The sequence below is a fragment of the Macrotis lagotis genome, chromosome 1 (assembly GCF_037893015.1).
Source record: "Macrotis lagotis isolate mMagLag1 chromosome 1, bilby.v1.9.chrom.fasta, whole genome shotgun sequence".
Taxonomy (NCBI): Eukaryota; Metazoa; Chordata; class Mammalia; order Peramelemorphia; family Peramelidae; genus Macrotis; species Macrotis lagotis.
The window spans coordinates 931,218,085-931,242,305 of NC_133658.1; the positions used below are offsets into that span (position 1 = coordinate 931,218,085).

General features: G+C 38.0%; 1 protein-coding gene across 1 annotated transcript in view; it reads right to left on the minus strand.

Annotated features, from left to right (window-relative positions):
• Window positions 1-23,865, minus strand: part of LOC141510441 (uncharacterized) — a 39,522-nt gene extending 15,657 nt beyond the window's left edge. Inside the window, 4 exon segments of the mRNA XM_074220259.1 lie at window positions 14,770-17,351; window positions 21,647-21,742; window positions 22,116-22,242; window positions 23,773-23,865. Coding sequence (XP_074076360.1) covers window positions 14,770-17,351; window positions 21,647-21,742; window positions 22,116-22,242; window positions 23,773-23,865 — 2,898 coding nt within the window.
• Window positions 23,866-24,221: the final 356 nt, after the last annotated feature.

Here is a 24,221-nt window from a genome sequence, read left to right on the forward strand (position 1 = left end):
AATTCTTTTGAACTGGGGACTCAATCATGTTAATTCAAGTAGTATTTATTAAATGATTAATAAACTACTAAAAGCCAGGCAGGAGACTAAGTGCTAAAGATAGCTGGCACAATGGATGGAGCCCTGAGCTTGGAATGAGCAAGATTTGTTATTATGAGTTCAAATCTTTATTAGTGGTATATTCATCCTTTTCATTTTTGATACTTATGCTTTGATTTTCTTCTATTTTAAAAATCATCATTATTTGTTTTTTCATAAAATCAACTTCTAAATTTAAATAATCAATTTTGACACTCAATTTTAAACACTTCAAATTTTAAAATCCCAAATTTAACTTTTTCTTTTTTTCTTTTTCTTTTTTTTTAACTTCTAGGATTTCTAATTTCATGTTTAATTGGGGATTTTAATTTTTTTTAGTTTTTTTAAGTTGCATACCCATTTCTTTGTATACTCTTTAGATAGTCTAGTGATATAAGCATTCAAAGATATAAACTTTCCTCTTATCACTTCCCAGGATATATTCCACAAATTTTGACATCTCTTCTCATTATTGTCAATCTTTTTAATGAAAATATTGTTTCCATGATTTGTTTTTTTGAACCACTTGTCTTTATAAGACTGGGCTATTTAACCTTCAATTAATTTTTAATCCATGTTTCCTTGATCCCTTATTAAATACAATTTTAATGCATTATGATCTGAAAAGGATACTTTAATACTTGGAAAGTATTTAATCTTGGCTTTTTTTAACCTAGAATGTGATTCTTTATCACAACAAGTTCCCTTAAGGGAAAAAAAATATCAGCATGATTACTTATATCAGGATAATTCCTATTGCTCTATTTTTTTTAACTTCTTTAAAGGAGAGATCCATTCTTCAGCTAAAATTTTTGTTTATACTAAACATGGCTAAAATTAAAATAGAAAATTTTGTTGCAAAATTGGATATGAGCAGTTCTAAAATTGTTATTCAGTACATTTGTTTATACTATTCTTGAGCTTTTGTTTACAGTTCAATGGGGCATCCATTAATGAATCTGTATCTTATTGGAACTCATGTTCTTATGAAATGTATTTTGATACTGGCTTAGGATCATAAAGTATAATTCTTGTTCTTTATAGACTTTCTAGTTTTATTTTTCTAATTATTGAGACTCTGTTAAAGAGCTCTCTCTGGTTTTGTTTGCTCCATCTTTTTTTCCCTGTAGGTTACCAGCTGCACATCTGTAATATTTACCTAACTCTGCAGGATGCCAACTAGCTATACCATTCCTTCCTAATAGACAATACCCTATGGACTTTGCCTGAATTGAGTTCCACTGCAATGCATTCCTCTCCAAATGGACCCTGAAAGACCCAGATGAATCTGGGTTCCAAATAATTTGAGAGGGAAATGATGCAGAGAATTATGAATATAGGTAATTTATAATTGGAATGCTGTTAAAATTTCTTAGAGTGTAAATTCTATCTGCTATCTGCTCCTGAGATGTAACTTGACTCCTATTGTTCCATTGTTAAATGTAAATTTTGTACCTGTCTCCTCATCCCAATCCCCAGCTTCCAACCTTCTACCTAGTTTCAGTCATATAATGGGGAAGGGATTTTTCCTTTACCCTCAGTGCCCAGATAATGGGCAAGGCTATAAGAACCTGGAACTAAACCTGCTCTGGGCCAGCCACAATGCTTCTGGCCCTAGTCACCTCTTCCTATCTCTCATTCTCTCTCTCCTCATCTCTCTCTCCTTATCTCTCAGGCAACCTTGACAAACCCTTTCATTATTTACTTCTGTCTTCAAAGTTCTTGTCCCTTTGTACCAGAGGAGAAAAGTTTTAATCTGTATATTTTTTAGCAATTTATAAGTTTTAAATTCCAGAGGTCACATGAATTCATTCACTTTTCTATTGCAGACCCCAAATTTCATCCACAATAGGATCATGAGGAAAAACTTTAAAAAAATGAACACAGCAGGGTACTGGGTGGGGGATTAGTGCCTGTGATGACCAAGTGCCCCAGATCAGTTTAAAACACAGGAGACAGCAGTGCACTGTTGTGACTTCTGTATTCAATTACCTGCCTAGTTTTGTAGAGAAGGGTTCAAAGGTAAGGCATTGCCATTCTCATCTTAATGTATGTCCTGCATTTTCAAAGAAGACCCTGACATCAAGGAGGTGATGTCATGAAAATCATGAGAAATGACATTTGAATGAGGAGGGCTGTGCTAAGTCAGCTCCTTCACTTTTTTCTCCACAACTAGTGTCCATAGATGTATCAGGATAACTGGAGATAGCCCTGGATGTGACAAAATCAAGATTAAGTGATTTGCCCAAGGTCATACAGCTAATAAGAGTCAAGGTTAGATTTGAACTCCTGTCTTCCTGACTCCAAGACCAGTGTTCTATGCTCTGTACCATGTGGCCAGCCTCATAGAGGACTCCAGCAGATGTGGTACCCCAAAAGATGGAAACCAAAACTCCAAAATTTTAAAGTGGAGTTTATTAGCCCTGGGGCTACTAGGGACTAAAGCCCAAATCTGACAGCCTTGAGTGTTCAGAGGATAGGTATTTTGTAATTTTTTTCGGGGGGGGTATCATAAACAAGCAAGGTACAGAAGCAAAAATAGCAGTTAGATTTTCTTTTGTAAGACTGTTGCACACATGTGACATAATATAGATATGAAGCCAATAAAAGATGGAAGATGGGTGAAGGGTCAGGGTCTGCCTTGTGTCTAACATGTCTCCTGCGGTATAGGGTAGTCACCTACAAGGTAGTCACCTGGGGGCTAGTGAAGATTACCATCTCACAGGTCCAGCTGCATCTGGGAAGGGAGAGGCAGTTTTGGGATGAAGCAGGAATTTGCAGATACAGCAAAAGGATTAGGTTAACAAGAACATTTGGTGAATCTCAAATAAAATTTATAATATATCTTGTGACCCAGGGTCAACTGTTTGAGTCCTATCAGGTTGTTGCCAGACATAGAGGCATCAGCCAAACTGAGAAGTTTCTTGGGACCCAGAAAAGTGTCAAGGACTCCCTTTACACAGGGGTTACACAAATATTAATATTGTGCTTCACAGAGAACCAAGAGGTAGAAGGTGAAGGAGAGATATATTTGGTTTTTATTAAGAAAATATTTGTGTCTGTCTGATATTTTCTGAGGGCTCCCCAAATTGCTTCCTATTTTTCAGTAATAACTCCATAGTCAAATGCAAATTCACCAAGATAAGAGCAACCTCAGTTCATTCTTCTCCCCATCTCCTCCAACTTCCAATTTTTCCTGACCTCAATCACATAGAGGGAGCAGGATTTCTCCTTGGTCCAAATTCTCCTGTCTCGTCTCTGCCCAGTGAGTGGGAAAGTCTATAAGTCTTCTCATGTCTGGATTTGCTCAGTCTTAGTCCAGCCAACTCCTCTAGCAGCTTTCCTTTTCCTCTTTCCCTCAGGTACCTCACCTAGACCTTTGTGATTCACTCTGTCCTCAAGCTGCTTAAGGTCAGTCCAGACCAAAGTTTAAATTTGTGAAATTTTCAGGCTCATGAAATAAAAACCCTGAGCTCCCTACCTCCAGAGTCTGGGTGAGTTTCTAACTTCCAAGAGCTCTCATTTTTCTCTAGGATTTACCATCAACCTACAGGTGGAGGCCATTGTGGCAAGGACCACCCAAGGTGAGGGAGATTAGAACACTTAAACAGCAATGAGAGGCGGAGAACAGAATATATATATATATATATATAAAACAAGAGTACACCAAACCTTCAACTGCCTAGGAGACCATTCTGTTATTAGACATCAAAGAAAACTAATGCTGTCTTGACTGAAGGAGGTAATGTTTTTTCCTGAGGAAAAAGTCCCAAGAGGGCAGGACTAGTCTTCCTTTCCCAGTCTAAAGGAGGACACATGCCACTCCTCAGTGCAGACAAGAAAATCAACTTTTGATCAGCAATACAGGTGTAAAAACTTATAGTAATTACTATTATTGTAAATATACTTTGACAACACTTGTGTGCATACGACACAAACTCTCTCACACACACACATATATATATGTATATATATATATATATATATATATATATATATATATATATATAGAGAGAGAGAGAGAGAGAGAGAGAGAGAGGAGAGATGAACATATATTCCAGACAACAGACTGACTGCTAGCTAGATCCAGGAGGGAAGGAAAGCTGGGGATGGAGTCCCAGGAATAACATGGGGAAGTCTGAGACTAGGAAGCTCAATCCTGTCTGGGAATTGGCCCTTGGCAGGGAGGTCAGAGACAGGTCCAGGACTCCTGAGAGACTGAGTCTGGGAAAGCAGAAGCAGGAGCCCTCTTGCTGGGAGGTCCCCTCCTGGGACCCTCTGGTAATGCTGAGGCTTGGAATCTCTAAAGGAAACTGGAGGCAAGGACTAGACTCTAATGGGAAGCAGCAGTTTGACCTTGACTGGGGAGGCCAGACCTTAATGCAAAATACTTAAAATTTAATATGAAGGTGAAACGTTTTTAAAACGGTTAAGAATCAGAAAAGTGACATTGAATCAAAATGGTGCTGTTAAGTCTCTGAATACAACCGGAATGACAAATAGATATATATGCAGGTATGATAATTTGGAAATTTTGAATTGAATTGATGTCAATTGACTGGCAATCATTTTAGTTCACATTTTAAATCCAAAATATCATTTATCTTATTCTAATATTTCTTTTATTAGGATTTTTGGGAAATGCTCTTTTGTGGGGCAGCTAGGTGGTGCAGTGAATAGAGCACTGGCCCTGGAGTCAGGAGGTCCTGAGTCAAATATGACCTGAGACATTTACTAATTACCTAGTTGTGTGACCTTAGTCACTTAACCCATTGCCTTGCAAAAACCTAAAAAGAAAAAAAAGAAAATGTTCTTTTGTAACAAATTAAAAGATGAGGGTGATGCAATTAAACCCTAACTAGATTAACCCCATTTTAGATTATGATACCATTTAAAAACTGAACTTAATTGGGCATATTTTGTTTTAAAACAAATAATGATAATTTATCATTTGGGAAAAGCACCAAAGGCATCTAAATTCTCAATATCTCCTTAGAAATGGTCCTGACTTCTTCCCAGTCTTTCAGAAGAAAATGCTGAAAGCTGGTTGTCCAATTTTGACTAAGTAACTAAGAATTCTCCCAGATCTAAGGAATGGGGACATGGGACAGGTTTTTAGAACTTTGAAATGATTTTTATCTGATACATTGGCCACTGATGATAATTATAAAACTGCATATGGAATACTATTGAAAGAAATGATTATTTTCTATGTCAAAGTATAATAGTTAATTATAAAGTATAATAATAAAAGTATAAGTTTTACAACTATTCCTGGTCAAAGTATGACTTTTCTTAGCTATGGTGAGAAATGGAATGTGTCCTCCTTAGACTTTGAAAGGAAGACTTGTCCTGCCCTCCTGGAACTTGGAAATCGGAATTCAAAAAATGTTACTTCCCTCAAGCATAATGGCATTGTGGAATTTGATATCAAATAATGGGATGGTCTCCAGGCAAATTTAAAGTTTTGTCTGTTCTTGCTACGGATTTTGTTCCACTCCCCTTGTTGCTGTAATGAATGCAATAATAATTTCTCTTAACTATATTGTGATAGAAGATGAATTCCATTTAGAGAATACAAGGCTTCAGATCAGATCACCTTGCCTTGCTAGTTAGAAATTCAGCCCCTGGTGTGTTAATCATGTAAAGGAGAACAATGTTTAGAATGTAAGGAGACTGTCCTGCCTGAAGAGAGAATTAAGGAAGAGAACCAAAAATGATAACCTTTGTAGATCAGTTTCAGCTAGATATAGTGATGAAATTCCTATGTGTAGGCCATTAAGGATGTTAAGGATTTTTTCCATTTCCCACCCTCTGTGTGACCATCATGGAATGGTCTCCATTACCTGTAGGTTTTGTGTGGTAAACCCCAGATAAGAAAACTTCCTGTCTATATTTTTCTGTTATGCGTTTTACAACCCTATGCTTCTGAAGTTCTCATTATTTTGCTGTTCACACTGTACAAGTTTTCTGATCTCCCTCAGCATGGTGTGTTCATATTAGAATGGCCTCCACCAATATATGGTCAGTCCCAGAGAATAAAACTTCATGTCTAATTCGTACTTTCTATTTTTTATGTTATTTGAACCCTATGTTTTCAGGTTAATTTTAGGTTTATATCCATTATTTATAACCAATTTAATAATTTAGATTTTAACACTTTTTACTTCTTCTTTTAAGGACCTCCTCTTGCGGGTCAGACAATCTCTGAAGGACAGGCCTGGAGATGAGATGGGACTATCCCAAGAAACATTCTCCTCCTTCTTGGGCGGGACTCCACCCAATTGGGAGAGGTGAGTTCTGATTAAATGGTAGATAGAATCTATTCTAGGTGAGCAACATCAAGCTGACTTGCATTGTCCCCAATTAGACTGGAAACTTTCTTCTTAGCCAATGAAGTTTGGAAGAGGGGCTGCTTAATGACTTCACCAGAAATGGTAACTGAGAGGGATTCAGAGAGTCCTGGGAAGATTGTGTGACCTGAGGCAGGACATGAACAGAACTAGGAGGACAATTTCTGCCTTTCCACAGTCAGGGGCAAGAGCTGCGACAGCCTTCAGGCTTCTCTCTGATCCAGCTAGGACTCAGTGTGAAGGGGTTTCCTGGACCTTCAACCACTACAAGGAAGAACTTGGACACTAGTAACAAAGAGGAGAGGGGGAGAAGATCTGTCTGTCTGTCTGTCTATCTGTCCGCCTGTCTGGGGACAAGGGGGCTAGGCCACCATGGAGAGCAAAGACTTGATTCCTACTGAATACAGACCAAGGCAGGGGTGGGGAACATTTTTTCTGTCATTGGTCATTTGGATATTTATAATATCATTTGCAGTCCATGCAAAATTATGAATTTATAAATTAGCCTACCATATTCTAACTCACCTAACAAATTCATCCCTAAAAAACTCTGAGATTTATTGAATTTCAAATCCAGAATTTTCCCAGTTTCTATATGGCCAGAGGGCTGGGCATTCCTTATTCTGGTTTGAAAATTGTAATGATGGAAAATCTAAGAAACAAACAAGGAAGGAAGCAAAGGAGAGAAGAGGGACAAGAGGTGAAGAATTTGTGTATGTACAATTTACCTCTCTTTTTCATCATTTTGATATCCTCTTTTTGTTGGTCAGTGATTTCAGTCCTGTTTGATATTTGGAATTTTGGGGGCAAACATCCTGCAGTAATTTGTCATTTCTGTCACCAGTTTATTTGAAAGATGAGGAAAGCAAGGCAAACGGGCTGAGGGGACTTGTCCAGGGGAATGCAGCCAGTGTCTGAGGCCAGATTTGAACCCAGAAAGATAAACTTCTTGACTCTAGGTCCGGTCCTCTACCTATCCACTGCACCCACAGATGTCCATTGGAGAAAGGAAACTCTAGGCAGGGGAAATGCTGTGAGCTAGAAGAGATCAACAGTGGAGCCAATCCAGTATCAGAAACATATTTTCCTTCCGAGTCTGGAGTCAGAATCTCAGCTGAACCAGAAGATACTACGGTGCATCAATTGTTACACTTGCACTTAACATTATTGCCATAAAACTCATATTAAAGGAACAGACAGTCTCTGATGATGAAAATGAGGCAAATGACCAAACTTTTGATGATGTTTGTCCTTCATTCTCAAGGAAGACCATGCCAAAAGAGAGTTGAAGCCAAATGCATGAAAAGCATGGAAATTGGATCTGAGTGAGGGGGTGCTGTGTCAAGTCACCAGATTCACTTTCTCCTCTGGTTCCATCTGGGTTCAATGGCCAGAAAGAAATCAGGACAACTGGAGATGGCCCTGAATATAAAGCAGTCAGGGTGAAGTGACTTGCCCAGGGTCACACTACTAGTGTCTGAAACTGGATTCAAATTCTCATCCTCCTGACTCTAAAGCCAGTGCTCTATCTGCTGCACCATGCAGCTGCAAACCTTTATGTACTATAGAAATGATACAGTATATGGAGCATTTAATTGCATCCTGTTTGATTGTATACATGTTAAACCTATTCTGCAAAAGAGACCCAAACCAGATGAGAAACATTACTCTTGTAGCATAAGGGAAAACTTTTATTAGTTTTAAGAGTGTTGTAATACCAACAAAGCTCTGGAAGCAAGGAATGGGCCTGGGAAACAGACCCTCTGTAAAATACTTCATCTGTAGAGGCTGATAAACCTTGTATTGACTCTGGCCTAGTCTGCCATGTAATCCTATCTAAACTGGTTCTCCAAGTTATCTCACCAGGCTCTGCTAGTTTAACATCTAACAGGCTTTCTTGAAGTAACAAAGACCCCAACTCCCTAACACCCTCCGCTAAGGTACTAGCAATTCTTCAGCATAATTTAAGAATTTAGTGTTGATTTATAATTTTGAGCTGTCCCAGTCACGTGCTGAAACATAACTTTATATCATACATAAGTCCCTACTGGAGCCATCCTAACCCCTCCCTTAATTTCCCTACACAGAAGGTGAGGTAGGTCCCCTTTAAGAGTTCTGCACATGGAAATCTGGGACACTAATGCATTGTTGGTGGAGCTGTGAACTCATCCAATCTTTCTGGAGAGCAGTTTGGAATTACACCCAAAGAGCAACAAAAATGAGCGTACCCTTTGATCCAGCAATACCATTACTGGGCCTGTACCCTGAAGAGATCATGAAAAAGGGTAAAAACCATCACTTGTACAAAAATATTCATAGCAGCCCTGTTTGTGGTGGCAAAGAATTGGAAACCAAGTGAATGTCCTTCAACTGGGGAATGGCTTAGCAAACTGTGGTATATGTATGTCATGGAACACTATTGTTCTATTAGAAAACAGGAGGGATGGGAATACAGGGAAGCCTGGAGGGATTTGCATGAACTGATGACGGAAGAGATGAGCAGAACTAGAAAAACACCGTCCACCCTAACAGCAACATGGGGGTGATGTTCAACCTTGATGGACTCGCTCATTCCATCAGTAAAACAATCAGGGACAATTTGGGGCTGTCTGTGATGGAGAATCCCATCTGTATCTAGAGAAAGAATCATGGAGTTTGAACAAAGACCAAAAAGACTATTACCTTCAGTTTAGGGGGAAAAACATTATTATGTAATTTTACTATCTCTTATACTTTATTTTTAATGTAAAAATTGTATCCTATCTCCCATTTCCAACCCCACCAGTCTTCAGCCCACTAACTGAATCTGTTCATGTGGGGTGGGGGGAGAGATTTTCCTTTTTGCCCTCCACCTCCATTCTCTCTCTCTCTCTCTCTCTCTCTCTCTCTCTCTCTCTCCCCGGCTCTGTCTCTGTTCTCTCAGTCTTTCCTTATCTCCCTCTCAACTGTCTCACTACACCTAGCCCTTTGATATTCGTTCTGTCTTAGGTACTTGCTGACCCTTCTGGAGGAAAAGGTTTTTTTCATAATAAAATCTTGAGCAGTTTTAACATCCCAGAGAACATGTGAATTCCTTTGCTTTTCAGTAGCCCCCAAATTCTATCTTTAATTGATGACCCCCAAAATCCTAGCAGTAACACAAATCACAATACAGTAATGAGAATTTTTTCCTACAAATTAAAAAATGAGGGTGATGCAATTAAACCCATACTAAATTAGCCCCTCTTTAGTTCTTGATGCTGTAGAATGATGAATTAAACTATTTGAGAATGTGGTTCCAATGTTTAAAAACTGTATTTAGTTGGGTATACTTTGTTTTAAAACAATTAATGATAATGACATCATTTAGGAAAAATACCAAACACATTTCAATTCCTCATGAATTTTTCACAGGAACAGAACACAGGTCTGAGACCTTCCTCTTTGGAAAAGGACCTGAAATCTTCCCAGGATTTCAGTAGAAGTCGATGAAAGTTGTTTCTGTCCAGTTCTAAGTAACTAAGAACTCTCCCATATCTAAGGGGTTGGGGCAGGGGGCTGGTTTTTAGAAGTGTGCAGTGTTTTTTACCTGCTTCTGGTCAAAGGAGTTTTTCTTAGCTATAGTAAGGAAAGGAATGTGTCCTCCTCAGACTTTAACAAGTATACTTGTCCTGCCTTCTATGGTCCAGAAAAGGAACATTATAATTTGAAGAGTGCTTGCCCTGCCCTCCTGGTACTTGAATTCCAACTCCCTCAAGCCAAATAGCATTGGAGAAGGATGGTGTTCTTTGACATCAAATAATTTAGGATCTCCAGACAAGTTTACTCTCCTAATGGATATTCTGTTCCCTCCCCTTGTTCCTCTTGTGAAAGAATCAATAATTTCTCATAACTACATTGTAATGGAAGATTAATTCATTTTAGAGAATCCTGGGCCTCCGATCAGGGCACCTTGCCTTACTAGTTAAGTCCCTGGTGTGTTACTCACAATATCATTTCCCAGGAGGAGACAAGAGAATTCAGGAAGAGATACAAAAATGTTCATCTTTGGAGACTGGATTCAGCTAGAGATATTGAACAAATTCCTATGCATAGGCCATTAAGGATATTAAGGATTTTTTCTATTTTCTGACTTCTGGGTGACCATCATGGATTTGCTGATGTTTAATAAAGGAAGAGCATGAATTAAAAACTTTACACATTCTAGGTTTTTTTTAAGGTTTCTCTCTTGTGTGTATTCCCTGATGCTAAACAAGAATGGGTTATCTGTGAAAGTCTTTCCATGGTGAATACAGTTATAATATGGATTCTCTAGAGAACAGCCAATTTCTGTCCTGGAGAACTGAGAAGAGGTCACTGGGCCTTGGTGTTCAGGTGAGGGCTAAGCCAGAGATCTAAAATCTTGAAACACTTAAATAAAAGGGAACAATTTTTGTTATATATATATATGTACTTTTTTGGAAAGGTAAAGAAACCTTTCTGGGACTGTGGAAGCCAGATTTGAAATGCTTTAGGATGTGTTCATGTTTGAATTAGAAGGAATCCTCACATCATGAAACAGTGGTGGTTTGGTTTGGGTTTTTTTTTTTTAGGTTTTTGCAAGGCAACTAGGGTTAACTTGCTTGCCCAAGGCCTCACGGCTAGGTAATTATTAAGTGTCTGAGGCTGGACTTGAACTCAGGTACTCCTGACTCCAGGGCAGGTGCTCTATCCACTGCACCACCTAGCCGGCTGAAACAGCGGTGGTTTGGTGAGTTCACATGAAATCATCAATAGTTGATTTCAGAATTAAGAATGGAGGTTGAAAATTTTATTCTGCTATTAACTGTTTTTAGCTGGAAACTGCAAAAATAAATATTTTTTTAAAATTTATTTCATTTTATAAAAAATAGGAATACATGTATTAGTTAAGGATGTAAATCTGGTTTCATTTAATCAAAAATTTAGTTCTAAAGAGAAAAGTACCAGGATGACATAAATTAAGAAATTTATTAAAGCTACATGATCACTTTTTAGAGAACCATATATAATTTTCTGTGCATTTCTAAATATATTGTATTAACTTGATACATTTTAAGTTGAAAATGCATAATTTGGATTATGATCCTGTGATATTCCTGAAGGTTCAAATATTAAGAAGCATTGGTCAGGTATTGGGAGCTTTACAATTGTGATGCAAACGAATAGACTTTGGCTGTAACTCATGCATTTCATAAGATTGTTAAGTACAAAGAAAATCTTGTAATCATAAAAAAAGAATATTTAGAACTAATTTTTATCAGGAATTTTTTGTAAGGAAGTCTGATGGACATTTAACAATTTTAGCCACCTGATTTTGGTCATTTTAATTAACTTAAATGATAATGAATGGGTTAATCATGTGATGTCACTCTTTAAAGCCAATCTTTGAAAGGAATTTTATTTAAGGAAACTGTGAATTTGTTCATTTGAGCTATTGGACAATACAGTGAAGGAATTTTGGACAGGAAATTTTTTTTTTACATTGATCCTGCTGCATTGACCATATACCTTATATTGTTACCTACCCCCATTCCATTTTTCAGGTTCTTAAAATGAAGTCAATCAACTTTTAGTTCCTTAATTATCTCCTTTCTGAACTGAAGTCTAAACCTGTTGCAACAGAATGGGGAGGAATTGTGTAATTTAAATTGTCAAACAGGTTCCATCTAAGAACATACTTATATTCTTGTATTTAAAAGAGAGATAGTAAATTTTGCTATTTTTTTCAAGGTTACTGTTTGTGAAACAATTAGTGGTTGTGAATATTAAAAACATTTAAAGTATACAAGTAGAATAGTTTTTGTTGCTTTGATCTAAATTTATTGCCATTCCGTGGCATAAATAAGACATTCATTAGTGTTATGAGATAATCATGTGTAAGATTAATTTGCTGAGGAATCTCATTTTCTTTTTAGAATTGGTATTGGGGACAGCTCAGTGATGCAGTGGATAAAGCAAGCCTTGCAGTCAGGAGAACCTGAGTTCAAATGCAGCCTCAGACAATAATTGCCTAGCTGTGTGACCTTGGGCAAATCACTTAATCCCACTGCCTTAAATAAATAAAATTTTTAAAAAAGAATTATGATTTTTGGTATAATTTTATAACAGTAGTTTTGTAAATGTTAGTAGCAATTCTGTGATAATCAAACAAATTATTGTAGATAATGTTCTCAACCTTACATATAAGTTGGGGTTACTAGACTTTAAAACAATTATTTTTGTTTTTTCTTTTAGTACTCATTTTTTCTTTTCTCTTTCCATTGACTGCAAAGATATCTAGATATTGCCACTGTATAGATGATTTTTATACATCTTTAATTGAGAACATCTGAAGAAATAAATGCAAGTGTTTCAGGATCTGTTTTTAAAAGGATTCTGGTGCATTGATTATGTTTATTCAGATATGGATAAGTGAGCATATTAAGAGAGAAAACTGCTTTTATAAAATCTTTCTATATGTCATATGTTGCCAAATGTTTTGATGTAAAATCATCTGTACAACACGGGTAAAATTTTGTGATTTTTTTTTTCCTGTGAAGTTTTTCTTATTAATACTGAAAATGCTACCTGGTATTTTATGATCCTTTAGATTACAAAGTTAAGAGTTGAATCTGTCTGATTATAGGAAGCTGATGTTAAAGACTTCACGGGTCTGAAAACTGGTCTTTTTTCTGGACTCTGAAATCCAGGTATCAAAGAAAGGCTGGGAGGTCACAGTCTATTGAAGCCAGAAAACCCAATGGGGGTCAGACACTGCAGGTAAAAGGCTCATTGGCATAAGATCTGAAAGAGTCATTTTCAACAAGTTCTGAGATTGTACTCTTTCCATCTCAGTTTCCCAAAATGTGACATTTGGACCGTATCTCACCTATAGATTTAAAGTCTGGTTTAAGGCATGTGACTACCTATATGACCTCTGTCTGGTAGACATCTAAATACTTTAGGGGACATTTCCATTTATGTCCCTGATCTTTATGGTAAATTGTTATAATCATTATCAAAATTAGGTATAGAAATTTAAGTCATTTGGTCTAAATTCTTACAGCCAGCCAGATTAGTATGAGATTTTGGCATCACTTTTACCATTGAATCTTCACTGTTATAGAAGTTTATTTTGGTAAGTGTAATAGCATCATCCAAATGGGGAACAACAATAAAAATAATAATGCACATTAATATTTATTTGTAAATCAATTTTCTGTAAATATCAATAAGGGAATTTGCAAATCAAATTGCAAATAATTATGATCTAAATGGTTCCAGAATTTCATTTTCTAGCAATAAAAATAATTGGTTTTGACTTGCTTGAAATGTTTTCTAAAAAAAAGTTGTTTCATCAGAAAGGAAAATCTCTACATGAACCTGGATTGAAGAAATCTTTTTTTTTAGGTTTTTTGCAAGGCAAATGGGGTTAAGTGGTTTGCCCAAGGCCACACAGCTAGGTAATTATTAAGTGTCTGATACTGAATTTGAACCCAGGGCCAGTGCTTTATCCACTGCGCCACCTAGCTGCCCCTGAAGAAATCTTTTAAACATTCAAAGTCATAGAACTGTACCAGATGGCTCCAGAAGAAATGAACCTGAATTTCTCCCTTTGTTGTTTTGTGCTGCTTAACTGACTAGTCTACATAACCAAAAAGGGACTGCTCTCTTTTGATCTCTGTAATTTGCTTTTTATTTGTACAATGTAATTGGATTTATCCGCTTCCTGTACTTTATATAGACCTTACATTGCCTGCTCATATCTCTTGACAAAACTAGGTCCCAAAGATGTCATTCTTCCTCCAATTTACCCATCATCTCCCTAGATCTTTATCTGATTGATCTTTAGATGACAGTAAAGGCTATTTGATCAAAATGGGGGAATGTCTAATTCAGATAGTTTAATTCTATAGTTTGATAAAAAAAAAGTTTTAGCAGCCTTTAATTGAGGTTTTTAAGTCTAAATGTTAGCCTCTGCCCTCCACAAGTCTCCAATTATAAATCTGAAGGCAGGGTCTCTCTGTGGGAAATAGCCTAGTTCCCCTCTAATTGCACTTGCAAGTTTGGGCTTTTACAGTTGTATAAACAATGAGAGTAAAAACCACCAGGGAAAGGCAGGTAATGGTCAGGTTATCATTATAAGTGACTGAAAAAATTCTAATGAAATATTGGAAAAGGAGAAATCCCAATGTTTTATATGTCAATATTATATCTGATAATGGCAAAAAAGATCAAGTCAAAAGAGGAGACAATAGTGTTGTTGCAAACTGAATTTTTGTCACATCTGTAAGTTCAGCAAAACTGAAGCCACAAACTAAAGTTTTTCCACAATGATTATATAAAAAAGTTTGTCCACAGTGTGGATTCTCTGATGATCAGTAAACCTGGAGCTCTGTATGAAAATCTTTCCACATTGATTACATAAATAACATTTCTCCCCAATGTGGATTCTCTGATGTGCAGCAAGAATGTGGTGTGTTGTGAATGTCTTTCCACACTGATTACATTCATAAGGTTTCTCCCCAGTGTGGATTCTGTGGTGTACAGCAAGACTGGAGTTCTCTCTGAAAGCCTCTCCACAATGATTATATTCACAAGGTTTCTATCCAGTGTGAATTCTCTGATGTACAACAAGTTTGGAGCTATGAATGAAAGTATTTCCACATCGATTACATTCATGAGATTTCTCTCCAGAGTGAATTCTCTGGTGTTCAGCAAGATGGGAGCTCTGGGTGAAAGTCTTTCCACACTGATTACATGCATAAGGCTTCTCTCCAGTGTGGGTTCTCTGATGTACAGCAAGATCACAGCTCTGTCTGAAAGTCTTTCCACACAGATTACATTCATAAGGTTTTTCCCCAGTGTGGATTCTTTGATGTACAGAAAGACTGGAGCTATGAATGAAAGCCTTTCCACACTCATTACATTCATAAGATTTCTCCCCAGAGTGACTTCTCTGATGTTCAGCAAGATGGGAGCTCTGTGTGAATGTCTTTCCACACTGATTACATTGATAAGGCTTTTCCCCAGTGTGGATTCTCTGATGTACAGAAAGTTTGGAGTTCACTCTGAAAGTCTTCCCACACTGATTACATGCATAAGGCTTCTCCCCAGTGTGGGTTTTCTGATGTTCAGCAAAAATGCGGTGTGCTGTGAATGTCTTTTCACAATGATTACATTCATAAGGTTTCTCCCCAGTGTGGATTCTGTGGTGTACATTAAGACTAGAGTTCTTTCTGAAAGCCTTTCCACACTGATTACATTCATAAGGCTTCTCCCCAGTGTGGATTCTGTTGTGTACAGTAAGACTGGAGTTCTTTCTGAAAGCCTTTCCACAATGATTACATTCATAAGATTTCTTCCCAGAGTGAATTCTCTGGTGTTCAGTAAGATGGGAGCTCTGTGTGAATGTCTTTCCACACTGATTACATGCATAAGGCTTCTCCCCAGAGTGGGTTCTCTAATGTACAGCAAGATCACAGCTCTGTCTGAAAGTCTTTCCACACAGATTACATTCATAAGGTTTTTCCCCAGTGTGGATTCTTTGGTGTACAGAAAGACTGGAGCTATGAATGAAAGTCTTTCCACACTGATTACTTTGATAAGATTTTCCCCCAGAGTGAATTCTCTGATGTTCAACAAGATGGGAGCGCTGTGTGAAAGTTTTTCTACACTGATTACATTCATAAGGCTTCTCTCCAGTGTGGATTCTCTGATGTACAGCAAGTTTGGAGTTCTCTCTGAAAGTCTTTCCACACTGATTACATTCATAAGGTTTCTCCCCAGTGTGGATTCTCTGATGTGCAGCAAGATGGGAGCTCACTCTGAAAGTTTTCCCACACTGATTACATGCATAAGGCTTCTCCCCAGTGTCGGTTTTATGATGTACAGCAAGAATGCGGTGTGTTGTGAATGTCTTTCCACATTGATTACATTCATAAGATTTCTCCCCAGAGTGACTTCTCTGATGTTCAGCAAGATGGGAACTCTGCGTGAAAGTCTTTCCACACTGATTACATTCATAAGGCTTCTCCCCAGTGTGGGTTCTCTGATGTACAGCAAGATCACAACTCTGTCTGAAAGTCTTTCCACACAGATTGCATTCATAAGGTTTTTCCCCAGTGTGGATTCTTTGATGTACAGTAAGACGGGAGTTCTTTCTGAAAGCCTTTCCACAATGATTACATTCATAAGATTTCCCCCCAGAGTGAATTCTCTGATGTTCAGCAAGATGGGAAATCTGCGTGAAAGTCTTTCCACACTGATTACATTCATAAGGCTTTTCCCCAGTGTGGATTCTCTGCTGTACAGCAAGACTGGAATTCTCTCTAAAAGTCTTTCCACACTGATTACATTCATAAGGTCTCTCCCCAGTGTGGATTCTCTGATGTGCAGCAAGATGGGAGCTCACTCTAAAAGTCTTCCCACACTGATTACATGCATAAGGCTTCTCCCCAGTGTGGGTTTTCTGATGTTGAGCAAGATGGGAGCTCCGTCTGAAAGTCTTCCCACACTGATTACATGCATAAGGGTTCTTTCCAGTATGGGTTCTCTGATGTGCAGTAAGACTGAAGCCCTTTGTGAAAATCTTTCCACACTGATTACATGTATAGCATTTCTCTGCAGTATTATTTCTCTGATGTACAGCAAGGTTGACCCTTCTTGTAAAAGTCTTTCCATGTGGATTACACTCAGAAGTTTTTCCTCTAGTGTGGAATCTCCCATGTTTAGCAAGTTTATCTTTTTTGTGGAAAGTTTTTCCACATTGATTACATTCATATGGTTTCTTTCCAGTGGGAATTCTCTGATACATAGCACAGATTTCTCTCCAAGTGTATTCATAGGAAATGTCATTCATGGATCTTTGCTTCTGAGTTTTTTCCTCTGAAAATCTTATCTCTGCAGTATTCTCATTGACTTCAAGTCTTATCTCTCCTTCTAAAGAACACAAATATTAAATATACATATATAGACACATATTTATACATGTATAATTGTATCCCCTTTCATCCACTGACAGAATGCAAACTGATTTACAGTCTGTTTCCCCAAAGAAAAAACTCTTCAAACTTAAATGGTAAGAATCAATCATTCGAAAATGTCATTAGATCACATTTGATTACCTGAAGATTCAGAATCACATTGGATCCACACAACAAATCTGTTGTTATACATCTGGGCTGGAATTCTCATTATATTCCCAACTCAGGCCAGGAATTCAGATTGACTGACTGACGACCAAAATATCAGCAGCTGAGACTGGAATGAAAACATTGTGACTGGGCATGCTCTGTCCACAGTACTAGACAACTTGTCTCCACTTAGAATCTTGTTCTTTTTTGTTATTGTGTTAGTTATTATTTCTGTATAAAAATTATCTTTCAATACCTAAAATATAGACATTAAAAAATAAATTCCTGATACAAAACATAAGGTAAAATTATGCATGCCATTTCCTATGTCTGAAAATATGACTCACAAAGGAATTTGAGTCCATTATCCTTTTACAAGAAAGTGGACAGTATGTCTCCTTAAGAGAGCTCTTGGAGTCCTTCCTATTTGGTGGCTCACAAAGCCATTGAAGGTTCTAGATGATGATCAAAGGGATTTGTGTTAAAAAATTTGTTACTGGCACCACAATCAGTAAAGAAAGGCCAAATTTTGTTATGAAGTTATTTTTCCTTTCTGATAACAAGTATGATTTCCACCATAACAAGATTTTGTCATTCCAAACCATTATAATTGGGCCTATAAAGTTTTGGGGGATCATGAAGTGATGACATCATACATTACATCAGACTAAGTATACCATAATCTTTCTACTTGAAATCAAATTATTTCCAAACTTTCCAATCTTCTGTGTTCAAAATGTCACTGACATCGGGGCGGCTAGGTGGCGTAGTGGATAAAGCACCGGCCTTGGAGTCAGGAGTACCTGGGTTCAAATCTGGTCTCAGACATTTAATAATTACCTAGCTGTGTGGCCTTGGGCAAGCCACTTAACCCTGTTTGCCTTGCAAAAATCTAAAAAAAAATCCAAAATGTCACTGACATACTGGAACCATAATCCACTTCTCTCACTCTTAGTCTCCCTGGCAGTCTCTCCAAGGAATTATTTGGTAATACATTCTATAGAGTTTTGGTAAGAGTGTAGCTGGATTGTCAGCAGAAGAAAAGAGAAACTGAAGACTGAAAACATTCTATCTTTACAAAGGTGATTTTAAGAAAAACTAGTTTGTACACCCAAAGGGCAACAAAAATGAGCATACCCTTTGACCCAGCAATACCACTACTGGGTCTATACCCTGAAGAGATCATGAAAAGGGGTAAAAACATCACTTGTACAAAAATATTTATAGCAGCTCTGTTTGTGGTGGCAAAGAATTGGAAATCAAGTAAATGTCCTTCAATTGGGGAATGGCTTAGCAAACTGTGGTATGTGTATGTCATGGAACACTATTGTTCTACTGGAAACCAGGAGGGACGGGATTTCAGGGAAGCCTGGAGGGATTTGCATGAGCTGATGCTGAGTGAGATGAGCAGAACCAGAAAAACACTGCATACCCTAACAGCAACATGGGGGTGATGATTAACCTTGAAGGACTCGTTCATTCTATCAATGCAACAATTGGGAACAATTTTGGGCTATCTGCAAAGGCAAGTGCCATCTGTATCCAGATAAAGAGCCGTGGAGTTTGAACAAAGTTCAAGAACTATTCCCTTTAATTTAGAAAAAAAAACAGATATCTTATTGTCTGATCTTTTTATCTCTTAGACTTTTTGTCTCTTCCTTAAAGATATGATTTCTCTCTCTCTTCACACTCAATTTGGATCAATGTACAACATGGAAACAAAGTAAAGACTGACAGATTGCTTTCAGGGGGGGTAGTAAGATTGGGGGGAAAAATTGTCCAACTCAAATAATACCTTTAATAAAAATAAATAAATAAAAGGGAAAAAAAGAAAACTAGTTTAAAAAAAAAGAAAGCAATATGTAAAATTGATCTTCCAGGTCATTTAGCATTATCAATACACTTCTTTTCATCAAACAAGATGAAAATCTTTTACATAGTAACCAGCAATTCATTGTATTGACTAATAAGGAAGTTAAAAACAAAATTTCCATCCCAAATCAAGAGCTTGCCCCATTTTTTCGTGCATTTTCCACCATTGCATGTGTGAATCTTTGCAGTGTTCTGTTTAAAAATTGTAATAACACTAGTATTACAATGAATAACATGATGGACCTCAAGTTGGGAAGATCCAAATTTTCTAATCCTGAGACCTTGGTCAAAGACCTCTGTTTTTCTGAGTTTCTTCATCTGTTATATGGGCATAACATTAGGAAGTAAGTCCTAGTTTTATTATGAAAATCCAATGAGATAATATTTATAAAATGCTTTGCACACTCCCTCCCTCCCTTCCTCCTTCCATATGTAAATTCTAGCTAGTTGGTACCATGGATAGAACACAAGGTCTGAAGTCAGGAACACATTCTCCTTACATCACATACAGCCTTCCAACTTTAATAGCTGAGTGATCCCAGGCAAGTCTCTTAAGCCTTTTCATTAACTCATCTGTAAAATGAGCTGGAAAGTAAATGGTAAACCACTCCAGTATCTTTGTCAAAAAAAACTCTAAATGGGGTCACAAAGTGTAAAAAGTGACTGGAAATTGAACAACAAAATGTGTCTACTGTTGCTATTATCATTCTGTTGATTTCTGTTCTTTCTTTCCCAATTCTGCTCACCTTCTAAAACTATTAGTACAGTCACTCTTCTTTCCTTATGTCCCTGTTGAACTAAAAGTGTTTCCATCAGGATCAGCTAAGTGTGAGGTTAATGATTTTCTGCTTCTTCTCAAACCATCTCTACATTTGTATAGTACACTGTGAGCTCGGTGACAGTAGAGATTTATTGGCTTTTGCCTTCCTTTGCATACTCAGGGTGAGCACAATGGGTAAAAGGTGGGTAGAAGGTGCTTAATCAGTGGTTGATGATTTGACTGGTTCCAGGGTTGACACCAAGCCCCAGGCTCTAGCTCAATCTTTGTCTTCTATCCCTTTCCCTAGTTGTCAAAGGTAAGTTCTGCCTTCAGTCATCAATCTATCTCTAACACCTGATCACCTTTGAAACTCAGATGAAATCTGACCAGACCTAGCACTGATCAGATGTTTCTGTGTAGATTCCTGTAGAGTTTCCTATTAAGGAAAACCAAGGAATCTCTTCTTCACATGCTAATTCCCAAAACCAAGAGTCTGGTCACATGGTGCTACAGAAATCAGAAAAGGGTCTTGAGATGATTTATAAAAAAACTTTGTGTTAGATGATTTCCACATATGGTGGCCCCTTCCACAGAGAGAAAATCATGTAATTGGACTGTTTGGGTACTCTACAAATTTAGGGTACATATTTCAGTTGGGCCCTCCTTGTGTCAAAGCAATCTTACATCTCCCTGACTGACTCCCTAGGCAAAGGAGCTTTTCAAGATCTTTTCACTTGACCTCACACACACCCTTCTGGCTAACTTCCAAGCCTCTTCTTCTCTCCATATATAATCAACTGAGAAACTGGTCTCATAATTCACTCAGAAACTCTGTTCTGTGAAATGCACACTCAACCTCCTATCTCTGAGATGCTTTCACCCTTTCCCTGTTGCTTAGGATGCTTGCCAAGGCTTTTCTGAAGCCCCAGTTAAGCCCACCTTCTACAATCAGTCCAGCCTAGTCCTCCTTAATTTTAGGACCTTCCCTCTCTTGATCAGTTCTTATTTATCCTGTCCATAGTAGGTTTTACATGGATATGTATGTGTCTTCTGCCCCTCCAGATGGTAAGCTCCATGAGAGTTCCTTATATTGCCTTTTCTTACATTGCCAGGGCTTAGGGCCTGGCAAGGGAGCAGGCATTTAAATGTTTATTCACTTGAAGAAGACTGAAGATAAAGGTCATACTGTGAATCCAAAGACTTAGTTTCAATGACTTTTTATAGGATCATGTAATAATCACTGGAAAGAAATTGAAAGGTTAAAATCCATCCCTTCATTTTATCAAATGGGAAAACTGAGGCTACTCACTGGTTCAGGGACTTGCCCAGAAAGTTAATGCCAAAAGAAAATCTGAAAAAGAATTCTGAGTCAGGTTTTCCTGCCCCACAAAGTTAGCACTTTCTTCAACATAACATAAAGTAGCCTCTAGTAACCACATATCTCATCTAGCTGCTTTCACCTTACTCACCTGGATAGCGACTCTTCAGGCCTTCTTGCTCCAACATCCAAGTTTCTCCCCTTTGCCCAAAATAAGAGATTACATCTTCTCTGGTAAGTAGAAGCCCTGGACATGAGGAATCAGTTAGGGATAATCTTGGAGAGAAATTTGTAATTTCGTTCTCCTTAGGGAAAGGGTTGTATATTTTCAAAAACGAATCTGTTTTCCCCATCAGTACTGATAAACCAAATAGTAATAAGACTAAATAACCCCTCTGAGATGCTTCCACACTGATTTGATTTTTGACCTGAAGGTACCCACAACTTCAGAAGCAACAAAGGAAATCCTCAGGTTCCATCACACACTTTTTATAGGACAATGGATAGGAAGAGGACCTTGTCTCAGGCACAGGAGTATTTTTTTTTTCTCATAATTAATAAGCTCCAAACCCTGCACTCTAGGAATAAAGGCTCAGAGTTGGGGGGGGTAAGCTCCTTACCCACAGAGAACATGTTCCACACATTCTCCATCATGATCTCTCTGTACAACGACTTCTGACGATGGTCCAAGAGACTCCATTCCTCCTTGGTGAAGTCCACAGCCACATCTCTGAATGTCACCAACTGCTAAATTATCAATCAAATAGGATGTAGTTATAGGATACTTCAATATTCTCCTGATTTAACCATCACCAATTTAGGAGGAAACTGAAGCACAGAGAATGGATCTGAATAAAGATCATACCCTTGACCAGTGTCAAAGTCAACACTTGAAACCACTGTCATGAACAGTCTAATGAGTAGTTGGGAAAAAAAAGAATTGAGTAATGTTTCCTTTGGAATCAGGGAGATCTGTGATGCAGGTTTATCTGTTGGGGAGAAAAGGAGAAAATGACTTGCTATAAGTGATATCTCATAAAAAAATCTGTGAAGAATTTGTGAGAAGTTGACAAATGCAGGGTATTCTAGGGATAAGTGGAGAGTGATCACTTAAATGAATAGTAAAAGAAAAGATCTAGTTTGCTTCCTGAATGACAGAAATGATATCTTCTCTGGAGAAAATGATTCAGAGGATTGTAAAGAGATGCTAATAAGCAGAATCTGGATTGCTCTGAATGATATGAGATGGTTCCAAGGCAAGTGAATAGGAGTTATCTGTGTCTTTCAACAAAGACTTGAGGTAATTCTGGAGATGTTGTATCACAGACACAACATTTTATACCTTTGCTTTATGTGTGCTTTCTTTTGTCTATGGAACATATTATGTAATATGTTAGGATCTGTCTCTTCTAAGTATTTCTCCATGGGCCTCCGTTTTCTCTGGCCTTTTTTCATCTTGTGTTGGGGGGGAGCTGGCTCTCAGAGGTTTGCTTTTTGAGGATCCTAGAGTCTTTGTTCACTTGGCTTAGTAATTCCAGGGTCCAGCCAGTAGAGGGTGATGGTTGCTTTCTCTGGAGTGAGGTCCTCAGCAGCAGGGTCTGAGTTGACTTTGAACACTGGGCTGGGCCCTGGGGAAAGAGTTCATCTCTTTCTGTTGAGTGAAATGTGCTACCCTGAGGTGGGGGGGGGGGGGTTGTTTATTGTTTGTTCTGGGCAAAGGGCTCTGATGAGAGTGTGGAACTCATATTCATTGGGATTACAATTATTCTTTGTAGTCTCCTACTCCCCCTTGGTCATTTTTCTGCTTTTAGTTCCAGCCCTACTTTGGGCCTCAGTCACCTCACAGGAGAATCATCCCCTGCCTGACTGAGGGCCATTGATAAATTTTATGGTGGGAAGTCCTCTTGGTTAACCAAGTCTGGAGAACTCCCCCCCTTTAGAGAGAAGTCCAGGAATCTGGTGGGACTTCCAAATTGGGATGATGACCACAGGAAATAAGAGTTCAGAATCTGAAGGGCACATGGATAGGGTACAGGCCCTGGAGTCAGGAGGAACTGAGTTCAAAATAGGCCTCAGACATTTACTAATTACCTAGCTGTATGACCTTGGGCAAATCACTTAAAGCCATTGCCTTGCAAAAACCTAAAAAAAAAAAAGTTCATAATCTGAGTCTGAAAGCAAAAAAGGTCTTTATTCCTTTTCATGAGAAATGGGAACAAGCAGAAGCTTCTCTTATCCTTATCCTTTCCCCCACGCCCAACCCTTGTTTTACCTCACCATTTCCTGGTGAGCCAAGCTCACAATCTTTCTACTAAGGGTTGACTCATCAGAGTAAAGCAGCTTCAATCCTTTATGGCCATAATTGTTCATAATCAATCTATGTTCTATCAGAGAAAAGCAGCTTAAGAAACTTTATTATGCATTCCTTTATATCAGATTTGTAGGTATCTAAATCAGAAAGGAAGCTAGTCTGATTCCTTTTGGAATTACCTCATTTTGGGAAATCATGGTTTACTAGGGAATTGCTGGCAAAATGTAGAAAAAGAGATGAGTGAGGCAGCTAGGTGGCGCAGTGAATAGAAGTACTATAAATTCTCCAGCATAATTGAAAAATTTAATGTTGAGCTATAAGCTTTTTTTAAAATTTCATTTATTGGGGCAGCTAGGTGGCATAGTGAATAGAGCACTGGCCCTGGAGTCAGGAGGACCTGGGTTCAAATCCTGTC